We start from the raw sequence: 15,252 nt of genomic DNA on the forward strand, positions 1-15,252 counted from the left end.
TGAGGGCCTTTAAATTATAACTGTAAGATTTCAGCTTCTTTAAATAAAGTCCTTCTACTAACACTTGTATATATTTCAGGAAACCACACAAGAGCTGTCACCCCTTTATGTCGTTCGCGTTAATAAAAGTTTGCAATTTGCCAGGAAGCTGAGTACAATCAGCTAACATTGCTTAATGTGTTTCTTCTTTCCTACAGGCCTGGACTACAAGAAACTGATCGCAGTAGAGTCACCCCTGCAAATTTTAAAACCAGTGCTGACAAGTGCTAATGTGCATCTTTTGGCAAAGCTAGCAAATAAGATTCCCACACAGGTCAGCGAAGTAGTCTGTAGGTAGAGTACGGTCTGTGAGTTTGTCACGCCTGTTGAAAATGAAGAATTACTTATCTTTTTCTTATTGCATTCCGTCAAGGAAAAGTTATGTGCCTTTTTTTTCTTATGTCCACACTCGTGTTATTTTTTTCCTAGTCAGGAGTGAAAAGTGTTTGTTGTGATTTGAAGTTAGTTTAAAACGCAGCCTTATAAGGCACATGAGTACTTTTGTTGGTTGTCCACCTAATACTGTATTTTCGTTCTGCCTATAAAGTTAGCGAAGGATTGAAAGTTACAAAAACAGTGAGCTTAAACTTTTGTTAATTTAGAATTATTAAAAACTGAAGCTTTACTACAAACAACAAACAATTCGACGCATTTAGAAGATAACAAACAATGTGTACAATACATTTGCGAGCATGTTAATTTGAGTACGGTAAGCTTGCAGACTTTCCGTTAAACGAGTCGGCAAGGATAAAGAGCAGACGATAATATTATTTTTCAGCTTTCCCTCGCTCCTAAAAAAGGCAGTGAATTAAAGTAAAGCTTTCTTTCGCGCAAAAAGTCGGTTAAATAACCCTCACTGCTGTTCGAAAGCAGCACAGATGATGTGAGCCGAGATTATCTTGTCTTCCCAGCTTTCATTGGTTGGATGGGATAAGAGGGGATGAATATCATGATCAGTTGCGATGCTGTTTTAATCCGGCTCTCTCACTCTGCTGCATTTCACCAGGTCGAATAAATTAGATATATTAGGGTACATAGACCAGATCAACAGTGAGTGAGCATATAAAATTGTTTCAGGATGGAAGCTGTCTAGATCCTCAAGGCGTCTTTCAAGCATATGTAGAGAAGTTGTTTTGGGAAGGAGAACAAAAACCTAAAGAGGGTGAAACTGATCAACTGGTAAGCAACTGGGATACTTAAAGAAGCGTCATGATGCAAAAAAGGAACGTTTTCGTCTTGTATTTAACAAGATTGTTGCACTTGACTTCTGATACCGAGAGTGGACACCTGTGGAAAGAGTGCCAACAACAGCAACAACAATCTCATTTCATTGATCTAGGCTGAGGATGTTTAATATGGTGATGAAAATCGTATTGGTACTGAACCGTGATGTTGCCTGCGAGCTTAAATAATAATGATGTTAGTGGCGTACTATTTCTCACATGTACTTGAAAGGGGGTGTTTCGTTGAAACTTTGAGTCACAGCGTTGACTCGAAAGTGGTTGTCAGAAACCTCCAAGTCAATTGTAGTTGGGTGAAAACGTCTTATTCTTCCCTTACAGGTTGACTGGGCTCAGCGTTATGACGCTTGTCACAAAATTCTTCCCCGTTTATCACCTTCCGGCGTTCAGCAGTTTATTAATTCTATAACATTCAGCGAATCAGCTGTGGACGGCATAGCGCTAGAAAACAGAGTTGAGATCGTGAACAGAGCTTTGAGGTTTGCTCGACAGCAGGATGCTGCGTTAAAGAAAAAAGGAATCTCCCAGGAAGACAGGTCTGTATGTTCATTATATTGTTCTGGCAGCGATTATCATAGGTGGATGGAGTATGATTTTCCGGTTAAGTTTGAATGACTTTACTACCGACAATTTGACTAACAGTAAACGACCATTATAACTGATAAAAGGCGAATCGAAACGCGTCAATCACATTTATACTCTTCATAGCCAACAGCATCACAGCTTTACTGACAGACGACCAATAACATCGCGACTTAATTGACCAATCGGGTCAATAACCAGAGTATAATACCATCAAGTGACTTGGTATAACTCACTTTGACTCTGAAGTTGACTCCCGTACAGGTTGTCGAAACTTCAGTCACTGTCAACAACAACATTCCCTGTCTTTGTTGACCATTTTATTTTTCTCATGTCCCTTAAGTCCGTAAGCTGTGAATTTTTGTAGGAAAATTAAGATGCTGGACACTGTTAGGGCTTTAAGGTTGGGCACTACAAGTAAAAAAAACCATTAGTGCGTGTTGGTCAATAAGCCAGCAAAATACTGTGCTTCAAGATTTACAAAGAGATGTGTTGTTGTTTAGTGTTTCTAAAGGTGCTGTTAACTTTGAGGAGGTAATTGCCAACTTGGAGCAGTCGTGCAGACACCTTGAATCCCTTGCTGATCCACTAATCTATGAACTGACTGAGCATGATGAGGTATAGTAAATGAGATTCATATATCTATCATGTTGAATGTTTTTACGTAAGAACCATTTTCCTGGCAGTACCTGGCGAACCAAAAGGAGCTCTTTTGCAAATTTTACAGTGGCATTATTAATAATGTCAGTATATTTGTTTTCAGGACATGATCTATAAGGTTAAAATAGTTATTCTGTTTTCTTTAAATTAAAAAGATTTTACCAGTCCAGAGGTGTTTCAGAATGTTTTTTTTTTCCCATATTATTTGGCCCGGCCTCAAATGCCTCCCTCACCAAAAACATCGTATTTTACGGCTTCAACGACCAGACGAATTAAGTGCGAAATGGTTAAGCCATTTATTTGTGACGCCACTATCCATGATACTATGGTCAACGCTTTCCTAGCGACCACTTCTCGTAAGCGACCATCTCCCGTAAGCGACCACGTTGTAAACAACCGTTTTGTTTCCTAGTCAAGTATCTGTTTTAAATACTCTATAATAGGCCAACACCACTTTTAAAATGGCCACTTTTTAAACCAGAAATTCGACATATTCTTTGTTTTCTGTTTCTCGTAAGCGGCCACTTGGCATGATCACGTATAATTGTAAGAAAGCCATGTCTTGAATATCACAAAATGAAAGATTTAAAATTACTGACCAAGCGTGCTGACATTTTATAGCAGTTGACTAACAATGATGGCTGCAACATTAATGCAAAATGTTATGATGTACAAAGTTTCAGCAGTTCCAAACGCTATTCGATGTGAAACATTATTGCCAGTAGTCTGTTTTCCTAAGTTTCAGCTTGTTAGGTAATAACTTTATGTAATCACGTTCATCAGTTCAGTTTGAGCTTATTTTCTTGATTTTTCCCGTAAGCGACCACTTTGTAGTGCTTAGGAGATTTGACTTCTTTAACTTGACTTCGTAAAGAATTGTTTAATTTCCTTGGGCAAATTTACCAAACACACAAATTCACATGTTCATCATTTCAGAATGTATCAATTTTTCAGTCAAATGATTGTTTTAGTAACCGCATGGTTTGAAGCAAAGGAATTGGCAGTTATTGTCAACCTTTTCAAACCGACGACGATTCCTTGGACTCAGAGTAATGAACAATTTACTACTTGACAGTGTGAGCGTGGAATAAGAAGAAATGTGGTTACAAGGTTACAAGGGGTTTCGTCTGTGGTCATGGCTATTAGAACAATGACCGTTAAATCTGCCACTTCTTTACTGTATGTGGTGATTCGTTTTTTCTTATGTAGGAGATGGGTACAAGCTACGCTCGAATGTACGACTTGTCACGCTCAGAGCCAGATGAGATTTGTGAACTTGTGACCCACATGTTAATCGGCGGTGCATCTTTAGAGACAATCAATGAACTTATCTTGCTCGCTTCAAGACAAAAACCTCAGAAGGGTAGAGTGGGGAGAACAGTACAAGAAACGTTGAAAATTATCTTTGAGTCCTTTTGGTAAGTTTACTGAAACTTTACTCCTTTTCATCTTGTCCACAGTACTTGCTACATACTCGCTGCTCTCCCTCCACACCTCCGAAAGAGCTTGCTCGCAGGCTTTTATAGAGGTGAGAAGTATGACGTCACACGTTACCATGGTATACCGGAAATACGTTACCATGTTAAACCGGAAATACGTCTGTGTCCGCTGGTTCCACCGTTAGTTAGTTACTTATGAACTTGACAGCAGATATATATTTATTCATTCTCTCTCAGTGAAACAGCGGATTTGTCTCATTCGCTGCTGAACAATAAGAACCCAATGGACATTTTACGTACAATTATCCAGACAGTAAGCCTTCACATTCAGAAAGGAGGGACAATGACCAATCAAGAAGACGTATTGGAGTGTCTCAGACCCTTCTGTGCTGATGTGAGTGTGTCAGCCGCTGTAAAGACAACAGTTCTTCGATTGATGGAGGAGTCATTTGAACTAAGTGGAGAAGACACCTTTTTGCTGTTGTTTTATCAAACAGATGCTGTTGTGTCTTGCACATGGAACAAAAAGGTAACGTATGTCAGTGACATTTTCCACTGAAAAGATTTTCCCAGAGTGTGCCCATCAAACAAGTGTTAATGTGATTACGGAATTTCTTGCAGGAATTTAAGTCAATTTTAATTTGCCAAGACTAACGGGAACTTATTGCAAGTTCAAACGTCCAACTTTTCATTAACCGAACTTAATCCCTTCAATTAAGCACATGAAGACTAGATCGACGTTTGAATCAATTAAGTCCGACGTATCTAATTTGGGTCGACCCATGAATTAAGATCGAGTGGCCCACGTGTCGAACGTCGAACCTAATACATAAATTACTATTGCATATTTTCACTGTCCGGAAAGCATTGTAGACAACTGTACATCGTGAAAATGATTTGAGTCCGACTAGGTAAGTTCGACGTCTGAATCAACAATCGAACTTGTTATGGGTCGACCTAAATAGGTATAAAGTTCGGTACATGAAAAGTCTGACGTTTGAACTATGGCAGGTGCCAAGAGCTATCGTATCAATCACTACTCAAAGGAACTGACATAGATTATTTTTAATTCTAAATTAAAAATTCGATCTATCCAGGTCTGGCTTCCAGTTTCTTATGTCTGCTTAGTTCAGTGTTATCGTTTCTTTCATTCAGCTCTCTCCAGAAGACATTGATAGTGATAAAAAAAGACATGAGCTATTTGAGACTCTTCTACTTGAGAGCCAATCGCTGGATCAGCTTCTTAGCCTGGGTTCCCTGTTACAGTTATGGCCTGTGCTGGCGGCTACAGAACTCAAGTAAGAGTAGAAATGTCTCTTTTATTAAAACCTTATAAATGACGGCAAACAAACCACGACCCATCCATTCAAAATGGTTTTGCACAAACGAATCCTTTCAAAATATAAGAAGATTAGAAGCTGGGGGCGGAGCGTATTGAGGGGTAACTGAAAACGAAACATATTAGTTGCTATAGCAACTAGCCAGTCACCCTTCGAGTAACTCGGCTCTTATCGGGAAACTCGTCCTTTCCACATTTGAATCGAAAACACAATATTCTCTCTAAGCTCTAAATGTTTCTGAATACTCACAAGTTGGACAATTCGATGACTTACACAGTGACCAGTTTTAGCATGTTTATTTTATCTTTGAACAGTGATGAGCCATCCGCTAATCCTTGGGTTCAACTTATGGACAAGCTAATACGTTGCCATGGTGATGGAGAGCACGTGATTTACATGGCAAAACAGCTGCGTAGCACAACAAGCCTCAATGTGGAGGTAAATGAATGCAAAGTTGCATACATAAAAGTATCATCTAAAACTGTCAGGAACATTCATATCAGTAACATTTTAGGTGCCATCCTCAGAAACAAACGCAGCTTGTACCTCCTAACTTCTTTCGTCTCGAAACTTACAAAAAAAAAAGCAACGCTCATTCCAAATTATTGTATTATGATGTTACAAGGAACGGAAGTGCTGATGCAGCATTGACTTTTTAGGGCCTAAGACTGAAAGTAGTGTACCTTGGGAATGACGTTTAAACGTGCTATAATCGCTTATGTCTTTGCCTCCTAGGTATTCACTTATGTTGCGTAGTTGACTTTGCGTTCTGCAGGGTGAGGTTAAATGGGCGATTTCATAGTAAAGCTCATGCGCCTCGCACAGCTCGAAAATATCAATCCTCATGGTCGACACTACATGTAAATTTGTTGTGATTATAGTTATCATTATATTATTATTACGTCATAGCATCGTTGAATTTAGGTGTTGTTACGCGCTCTCAATTTTTTCTTAGTGCTGTTCCCATGTGTATAATTTGATGCTGCTTAATTGTCGATCCTTGTATGCCTTGAAGTTTGCCTTGGTGACAAAACTTGAAGCTATGCATCACTTGGCTTTGGAAAACATGAAGAACTTGAAGGTAACGTTGTTTTCTTTAGGCCCAGTCAATTGCTTTATATACAGCCTTTACATCTTTGATATTCACGTATGTTGTTATGAAGTTACCTCGACTTGAATTAGAAGCAACTGCAAAGTAGCAGTGCTTTAATTTCATTTGATGGAAAAATCGGGTTGGGACGCCAGAGGCACGGGTAATCGGTTTACCGGCTCACTGCAGAATTGCCATTTTTCTTTTCGGTTTGGATTTAAAAAGGCGAGAATATTTGCAAGTGGATGGTGGAAATGAGCACAGAGTGCGAGTGGGGAGTCCCTTCCCATCACTCCCTTCTTTCCAGCTTCCGAATATGCGCCCCACCCCCCGCAAAGAAATGAAAAAAAAAAAGGCGAACGAAGCTGGCATAAACTCCAACGTCGGATGTAACAGCTACCGCCACCGGCATCTGATGTTCAGCCCAGTCACTCTTTTTCTACGCCAGATGCTAGTAGTCAAATATGCAACTGGCCTCTGCAACGTAGAGAAGGGTGGTTGGTAACTAAGACACATTTTTTTCCGTTTGATGTTTCCCAACCAAATTGAAAGGACTATTTAAATTTTTCCGTTGCTCTCTGCAAGTGTGTGCCATTTTGTTTAGAGTGGTTACTTGCAATCTGGATGTTTAGAAGCCGTAATATCGTAAGCCTCCCTCCTAAAACCTTGTGTTTTCTCTTATAGGTGAATTCCAGTTCTTATGATGATGAGCTCCTGGAACTTTTAATATCCAACGGCCTAACTGCGGAAGTGGCGCAAACGCCCTTCCTCACCCCCCTGATAAGCTTTGTTCTCAGTAACCCTGATGGACCCATAGAGCCCCAGTCAGATGACACAGCAACAGCAGCAGCATCTCACACGAGAGCAAGAGTTAGGCTCGTTGCCTCTCAGCTACAAACAGCCGGTTTGTGGGCAGAGGCTGGCACACTAATGTTGAATTATCATGGAACACATAGCGCTTTAAGAACGTTTGACAGTGCTGTGGGGGTATTATGCAGGTGGCTTAGAAGATAACAATTCAAGTCAAGTTTTAAAAAAAACTGCAACAAGAATAGTAAAGCCATTATTTTAGTGAACTGTGGAACATCGATAGACAGCGATATGACTGAAGTTTAGAAAATCGTTTGGTATATTTATTTAATTAGGGTCTTCGTTATAACACTTAACTTAGCGGGAAAGAGATAATTAACGTTGGACGGAAGTGAAAAAGAACAGCTCATAGAAATAATAGCAGTGCGTTAAGCGATGTTCATTATTAATTAGTATGCCTTAAGTACTTGAAACCGTAACAAAAACGAAACGATTAACTTATCGAGAGATTTATGTTTTTATTAATTACCAAAATATAGCATACAATTAAATTATGTGATAGATAAATTATGTATTGACCACAAATAACCCTCGCGGTCTTGTCTACACCAGCTAGTGAATAATTTATTACGTTACAATGTTATTTTAGTTCTTTCTATTGACGTAGTTTTAGCAAATTTGGTCAACGTTAGCTAGTAATGAAGAATTGTCAGGGGGATAAGCCAATCAAAAGTGGAGAAATATTTTGAGTTAATAGTAATACTGGTCGAAGAGATAGTCGCTGCTTGCATGTACTATGGGCCCCCTGTTTAGTCATTACGTCAAGCGATTTTCGTATAAACTTGAAATTTGGTTTCGGTAAGTGTTCGTTGTTTCTTTTATCGGCCAACGGATGAAAAGGTCAAAACATAGCCTCTTCGTTTTCCCGCCAAAGAAAACCCTAATACGTTGGCGAAGAAATTTAATCCATTAATTGGTGGTGGGCTCTTTCAGTTTATGTTTGAATTTGCGTTAATTTCGTGACCCAGATCTTTTAATAACGTATTGCTGTAACAACACTGTTTCAACCCGGAGGCAGCTACAGTAATTTAACAGTGCATATTTGTGGATTCAATACGGCTCTAGCCTCCCCGCAGACGTCCTTTGGGGTTCGTTTGTCACGTATTCATTTCTCCCCCACGTGGGGGAGAAATGAATGCGTGACAAACGAACCCCAAAGGACGTCTGCGGGGAGGCTAATACGGCTCGGGCGACTCAGCAACACTCATGACATGTAAATATGGGTCAAGAGACTCAGCTTTGAAAAAAGTTGACTTTATTACAAAGCATACAGTTGGATTTTTACAAATTTCAATCCCTCTGAGTGTACATGTACACAAGAAATAAAATTTTAACCTGTTAAGTCACATTTTGCAACGGGCAAAGTGTAAGCTTAACATACATTGCGGGGAAAAAAAAAATGAAAAAGAATAGAATTAATTGGAATCGTTGTAAAGTGGATTTTTTAAATGAAAAGTGGTGACGGAAGTATACTTTCATCTACATCCAAGAACTAGCGTTATACTAGCGTTAGAGACTGGGAAAAATATCAATTAGGACAACTTCTGTTTAAGTATTAAGCCACGCCCATTTAGGGTAATCTTGACAAGGTGCGATGTATGCAAATGAATGGAATGATGAATGGTTTACATGTAGGACTACAATGCAACGATCTACGCTGCATTCACTACCGCAAGATGTCGAACTCGTGTGTTTTAATTAAATTAATTTGAAACTTTTTAATTAAAATTTAGAACTTTTCTAAGTTTTGCTCGTCAGCTAGAAGACTTTTGGATGAAAATGTTTGTTACACAACAATGTTTTGGAGCTTGGAAAAGGCAACTTCTGGCAATTTAATTTAACTTTCTATTCATCTGAAATACACTCTTCGACAATCTTTTTAAGATTGGGATTTTCCATTGCAGCTGCTATTCTTTCTTTATCGTTAATTTGCTTGTTAACTGAAAAAAGAAAACAACAGGAATCAGGAATATTATGAGTCAAAGAAAGGAACAATATACATGTGGATACAATACATTCTTATTCTTGTGACATCATTACTAACAAAGTTAATTTCACTGAATGAGAACGTGGGTTGGGTTTCTGGTATCTTTCCCCCCAGAGTGGTTTCGAGGTTGCACAAGACAAACCTCTGTTTTAATGCAAAGCTAAATGCGAAGCTATTGATCTGAAAATGATTTTTTATTCTCATGCAAATAAAACTCATTTTCACAAGAAAGGTTTTGCACTTAGCCTCGTTTTGAAAGTGAAACTTTTTGGAACTCCGAAAGGGCCTATTCAGCCCACAGAACTAAAGCTGGCCAGTTCTGACTTCTGGTAAGCACCCTTATTGGTTATGAGTAAGCCATTGTAACCTACTTTCATCCTCTGTAGAGTGAGTTCCCTTGGAAAGAAAAATATCAAGCTGGAAAAACAAACAAAAAGCAGGCAGTTAATATCCTACCATGGAAGGAATGTAGCTTATCATTTCTCTGTAGCTCTCATATTAATTTGTTCTAATTTATTAGTAATCCAATATTCTAACTCAACAAAGTATCCAGGGTTTCCCTGAAAATTTAAACGAGGAAAAATTTCGGTAGACAGCAACAAAGGCACTTGCATGTAAGGAGACACTAAAGGTATGCCCCCTTCCATTGCATGAGTCTGTGGGCCTCGATGGATGAAATGGTAATTTTGGGGCACTAAAAGTCACATTTTGGTGCACTTTGAGTGACCAGGGAAAGAATGGTAGCCATGAGGTTGGCACCTTTCTTACCCACATTTGCTTCATTGGATGAAACAAACATTTATTATGTTTGTTTCATCCAATGAAGTTTAAGAAAAATGTGAAAGATTTATTATCCTCCCTGGTACTTATTGTCCTAGCCAGTGTTTCCTTGACAACTAGAAAACAATTTTCCCAGTTGACAGAGACTCTGGAGAACAATTTGTATCTGAGGTACTGTGTATAAATATGAGCTGGTGAAACAAACAAAATGTGGTAAGTAACTGGTATCCAATGTAGTTACCAAAAATGACTAAAAATTAGCATGAGGGGGACACTTATTAATCTTTTCAAAATTCAGACTCAAAATAACTTTGTCTTTTTTTCCAGTAGAGAAAAATGTAATATCTGTAAGAACAAACACAAATCTCTGCGTGGTAGTTTCCAAAACCCTGTTTCCTCTCAAGTCCTCTTAGTTTCCAAATTTAAATGGTATTCTTCCTCTATAAATTCTGTACATAAGTCACATTGTGATATTTTTCTCTCATGGGGAAAGGCCGGGGTGCTTATTTTCAGAAAGGCACAAACTTGACATTTTAAGTCTCAAGGGGTGATAATTTGGAGGAGGGTGCTTACTTCAAGGAGAGTGGTTATTCAATCATTTACGGTATGCAGTTTCTCACACCCTTCCATTTTAAAGCACATTCTTGAAGTGAATTTCTAATGTGAATAAATATGCAAGGTACAAAGCATACAATTAAGAGGGGTATGCCTTCTTTATAGCTCTAAAGTTGCAGAAGCAAAATTCAGGTGCAGATCCACGCCAGTTTCCACCGTTTTACGAAATCGGTCAGATTTTTCATAAATAAATATACTTTTGATGAAAAAACTCTCCAATTAAAATCTCGCCAATATCCCGTCTGAATGACTCAGAAACGAAGGAAAGATGACTTTAGGGAGTTAACATTCAGTAAAATTTCATGGGGTTACTGCCTCAGGACCCCCCTACATGTATGAGCTTGCGCCTTTGGTGCTTGTTTAAGAGGTCAGTCAGTATTTATCCTACATGTCTGAAATTAATGCTGCTTCTCATTACTGAATTAACATGACAATTAACTTTGCAATCAACCATTTCTAAGTTGCCCCAAGCCTCTGTTTCAAAGTGAGGCTTAGTGCAATGATATTGATATGAAAATGATCTTTCATTCTCAAGAAAATAAAACTCATTTTCACAAGAAAGGTTTTGCACTAAGCCTTGTTTGGAAAGTGAGAGGTTTTGGAACTTGGAAATGGACTATTGTTACAAATTATACTTTCTTAAAAGAAAAATACATACAGAAATACCAAGGATAGGATTGGATACAAACTAAACTGAACTGCATTTCATACCTTGAACTTGTAAGGCAGTGAACGTTCTAACTTTACCCTCAAACATAGTCCTAGAGTACAAGAAATATATGTCACTTATGTGTTCAGTTGTGTATTTTAATTTTAATTGTATTTTTATGTTTCATGGTTTCAAAGCAAGGTTTTTTAAAAAAATGGATTCTGCGTGAGAGTAGTCCAGAATGAGCTAGCAAGATGGGAATGTTGTTGACAGTGACTATTATTTCAATAGCTGTGTGAAAGTTACCATCAAATGAAATTGTCTGAATTATATCATAAACTTCTTTTGAAGGAAAGCATGGAGCAAAGGAGACAAAAGAGTTTGAAAGCATGATATTTTTTTTTATTTTAAATTAATTTTGCTTTTTACCATAGTGATCTAAAAAGTTAAGTCAGCCATTTGAAATTCAAACATCCAGCAAAGGAAAAATGTTGGCTCATACAGTAGTCTCAAAAAAAAAGAAAAGGACCTACATAGCCAAGAAATTTTAACAAGTCACAATGCTGTATTAATTTACTCAAAAGAGTGCCTCCCCTGAAGTGAATGCCGCACTTGAAAAAGTACCACAAGTACATTTGTAGAAAAGTATTATAAGAATTATACCCTCCTAGCAATAATGAAGTGCTTATGAATTTTAATAAATTTTTTACATATTTTACTATTATCAGATTAGAAGGGAACGTACACAAAATGGGTCTTTCTTGGTGTTGCAAAAACCATTGTTGGTTCACATTTGTGTTATGGTGTGGACATTGTTCATTGTCTTTTCATTCTGCTTTAGTACTAAGTCAATAATTTTTGGTGATCACACCCGTCCAAGAGACACCAAGAGACTACCAAAATATTTAACTTAGAATCACTTGTTCTTGGTGTCGTCAAAAACCATAATTGTTGGTTCGCATTTTGTGTTATGGTGTGGGTTATCATTCAGTGTCTTTTTTAATCATTTGTATTACATCATTAAATTTTGGTGACTGGCCCATCTGCAGCAACAAGAAACTACCCTCAAATTTTTGCCACATGCTTTGTGCTGTTGTAATCAAAATATTTTGAATAATATTAAAACAAACACAAAGAAAGCAGTCTCACAAAGTACTGAGAAGTTTTACAAAGTGTTGGTACTCTTCTATGGTCTGACTTACCTATCAGTGTTGCAAGAGAGCAATGAGGAGCAGTAGGTTTAAATTCTATCTTAATAATGTATTCATCATTTCCAGTCTGATGAATTTTAATAAATTCCTCTTCAATAACACTTAATTCCTCAAGTGTTTGTGGTAACTCTGGGTCCTAAAATAAATCAATGAATTAAAATTCCACCGTAAAAGTTGTCCATGAAATACTCACCACCACCAAAGTAATGCCTAGAGACATTTTTTTTATTTTAAATTAATTTTTTGTATCTTAACAGAGCTCCATGAGCACGCAAAGCACACACGAACAGAGCCCCATACCTAAGAAAATTTGGTAATCTATCCATCCAAGAAATGTTGGTTATCACGACCAAATGTTCGGCCGTCTGCACCACAGGGAAACCAATGTGAAATGTCAAACTTTCTAGCTAGTGTGGGAGCCTGTAACCTGTGTTTAACTTGATAATAGACATTCATATTATGGTCAACTGACAGCTGTCAAATCAGGGTATCCACTGACTAGAGTCACATGACCGTATTGTGGGCTCAGGTGCCAACTCGTGTTTTGTACAACTTCAGTCAAACAAATTTCAAGGACTTCTCACGGAAAAATTACAGTTTCAAGAACTAAGATTTATTCAATAAATTGCCATTCTTTAACCCTCTTTTAAACACCTTATTGGCTAAAACACTTTATGACAGTTAATGAAGTCATTTCCAATTTTTACTTTTTCAGCCATGGTTGATCGCATTATTTTAACTACTTTCCGTAACAACACTTTGCAAAAGGGCAATAATCACCGGGTATGACTTGCAGGTGCATCTGAGGTATAGAAATAGCAGTTGAAATAAAGAAACAGAAATAAATATTGTCAATGCACAAAAATGTTTTAACGTTACCAGTGAGTTTTACAGGTTCTTACACCGAGAATGAGCGAAATTTTTCATGGCGAAATAATGTAATAATTTTCATAGAAAATGATGTGGCATAAACAAGGTACATGTATTGAATTTCAAGGACTATTCAAGACCTAATAAAGAAATCAAGTACTTTTCAAGGACCTTAATCGAATTCAAGGACTTTTCAAGACGACTACTACAATTCAAGATTCTTTTCAAGATTCTACAAACCATGTAACTCATCTAGGTCACATGTTTCCCACTGACCAGCCGTAAGCTTTTAATTGACTGCAAGGTCAAGTCTATGTTTTTCTGTCAATGGTTCTCCCCTAAAATTAAATATAGATTTGTGGATTTCTTTGCAGAGGTTTCAAGTCCATTACCTGAGGTAAATTTAAAACGTTTAAACAGGAGCTTTGCTTTTAACTCTAGCTAAGTCTATATATTTATGAGAATTTTAAAAACAAAATCATCCCTGACCTGGCAATTAAACAAACTTTCTCAGAGTCTTTCCTCATTATAGGAATGCAAGTGCTTTGCTCACATTTTTTTACACCCATAGCTCTGCTTTTGCAGTTCGACTTATGGGGAAGTCTAGTATTTCACTGCCAAATAATTAAAGGAGCTACAATTCTTCAATTTGTTTCTTCTTTTATACAATTTAAATAACCTACGATGTATAGAGATGGTAAATTGACTTCAGTAGAGAGTGAAGAAAAATGTGAATCATGTCCATTATTATGGGAGCAAATCTAAACATTTTTCTCTAATTTTTTCTCAGCAGGTAAAGTGGAAGTGATGAGTATAGCCAAAATAATTTTGTAGTCTCCTCAGAGTTTTGATTGCCATGGGGTGACCAGGGGTATTAAGAAGGCGGTCATATTTTTTTAAATTACCATCTTTCTTTCTGAAGTAACTTACCCTAATATCCTTTACAAGATCTAAAAATAACGAAAAATAGAGAAGAGATTAAACAAACAGTGTATTGTACTGAAGCTTTTAAAATTCAGCTTAATGTGGCCAGAGAAAAGAATTGCGAAGAGCCTGGATCCTAGTCTCAGGAAATTGGTAACCTCTCTCGTGATTAGCCACTAGTGATTTTTTGCCAAAATGTACCTGGCCCAGAATTTGCTTGTTTTCTTTCCAGTCATAAGCCGGGATTTTTTGGCGAGAAAATGGAAGATAGTGCTGCACTGGTTTTAGACTTCATCACATTATTCAGTTACACATAGTATAAAAACTATAGCACTTATTAAGGTCATAATATGAGATATCACCAGTGTTACAAAAATTAATGTACAAATTTGAGCTTCGATTACAAAACCTTAATTTTATGAAGCTTGTTACTTTTGAAAAGGTGAGGTAGCCAGTCTAATAAACATAGACATTCTCAAAGCTGGTTTTGGTGTCCTTGCATTGGAAGTGCCACCTCTGAATTGCCAAAGATTTTATGTAAAATAAGTAACAATTAATGAATAAGGCTGAGTATCTTATGAAGAATTATGGAGATCAAGGAGGGGATAACACCCTCCGAGAAGAGGAAGGGGTATTTGACATCATTGTGTTCCCTCTGAGTAACGAATTTGACATGAAAATAGGCTAAAACCTCAAATCCCCCTGAGTATGCCGGTATGAATGGTGCATTAAGGATTTTTCAAATTTTCGTATCAATATAAAAATTCTGAATGAAATTCCGTGTCCAAAATTTGTTTCTCGAAGATATCCATTTAATATTGTTCTTACCAAAAATTTCTTGTGCGAGCACCAAGTTATCAACACAGCTGTCTGAGACAGTAGAGGAACCTTTTTCTTCAGACATAACACGTACACACTGCTACAAATCCGCCATTTTGAATAATGCCGCGCGGTC

General features: G+C 37.5%; 2 protein-coding genes across 2 annotated transcripts in view; one reads left to right on the forward strand and one right to left on the reverse strand.

Annotated features, from left to right (window-relative positions):
* LOC140936228 (NBAS subunit of NRZ tethering complex-like) overlaps positions 1–8,317 on the forward strand; it is a 54,468-nt gene extending 46,151 nt beyond the window's left edge. Inside the window, exons 54-63 of the mRNA XM_073385658.1 lie at positions 198–313; positions 1,117–1,218; positions 1,602–1,816; positions 2,366–2,480; positions 3,732–3,940; positions 4,199–4,490; positions 5,117–5,259; positions 5,616–5,739; positions 6,257–6,382; positions 7,076–8,317. Coding sequence (XP_073241759.1) covers positions 198–313; positions 1,117–1,218; positions 1,602–1,816; positions 2,366–2,480; positions 3,732–3,940; positions 4,199–4,490; positions 5,117–5,259; positions 5,616–5,739; positions 6,257–6,382; positions 7,076–7,405 — 1,772 coding nt within the window. The 3' untranslated portion in view covers positions 7,406–8,317. The remainder of the gene's footprint in view (positions 1–197; positions 314–1,116; positions 1,219–1,601; positions 1,817–2,365; positions 2,481–3,731; positions 3,941–4,198; positions 4,491–5,116; positions 5,260–5,615; positions 5,740–6,256; positions 6,383–7,075) is intronic.
* A 182-nt stretch (positions 8,318–8,499) lies between these two features.
* LOC140938767 (cytosolic iron-sulfur assembly component 2A-like) lies at positions 8,500–15,252 on the reverse strand. The gene is made up of 6 exons (XM_073388296.1): positions 15,126–15,252; positions 14,304–14,323; positions 12,495–12,639; positions 11,355–11,404; positions 9,620–9,665; positions 8,500–9,201 (listed from the first exon to the last, which is right to left on the reverse strand). The coding sequence occupies exons 1-6, from the start codon at positions 15,199–15,201 to the stop codon at positions 9,107–9,109; spliced, it is 432 nt and encodes a 143-aa protein (XP_073244397.1). The 5' UTR covers positions 15,202–15,252; the 3' UTR covers positions 8,500–9,106.

The sequence above is a fragment of the Porites lutea genome, chromosome 5 (assembly GCF_958299795.1).
Source record: "Porites lutea chromosome 5, jaPorLute2.1, whole genome shotgun sequence".
NCBI lineage: Eukaryota > Metazoa > Cnidaria > Anthozoa > Scleractinia > Poritidae > Porites > Porites lutea.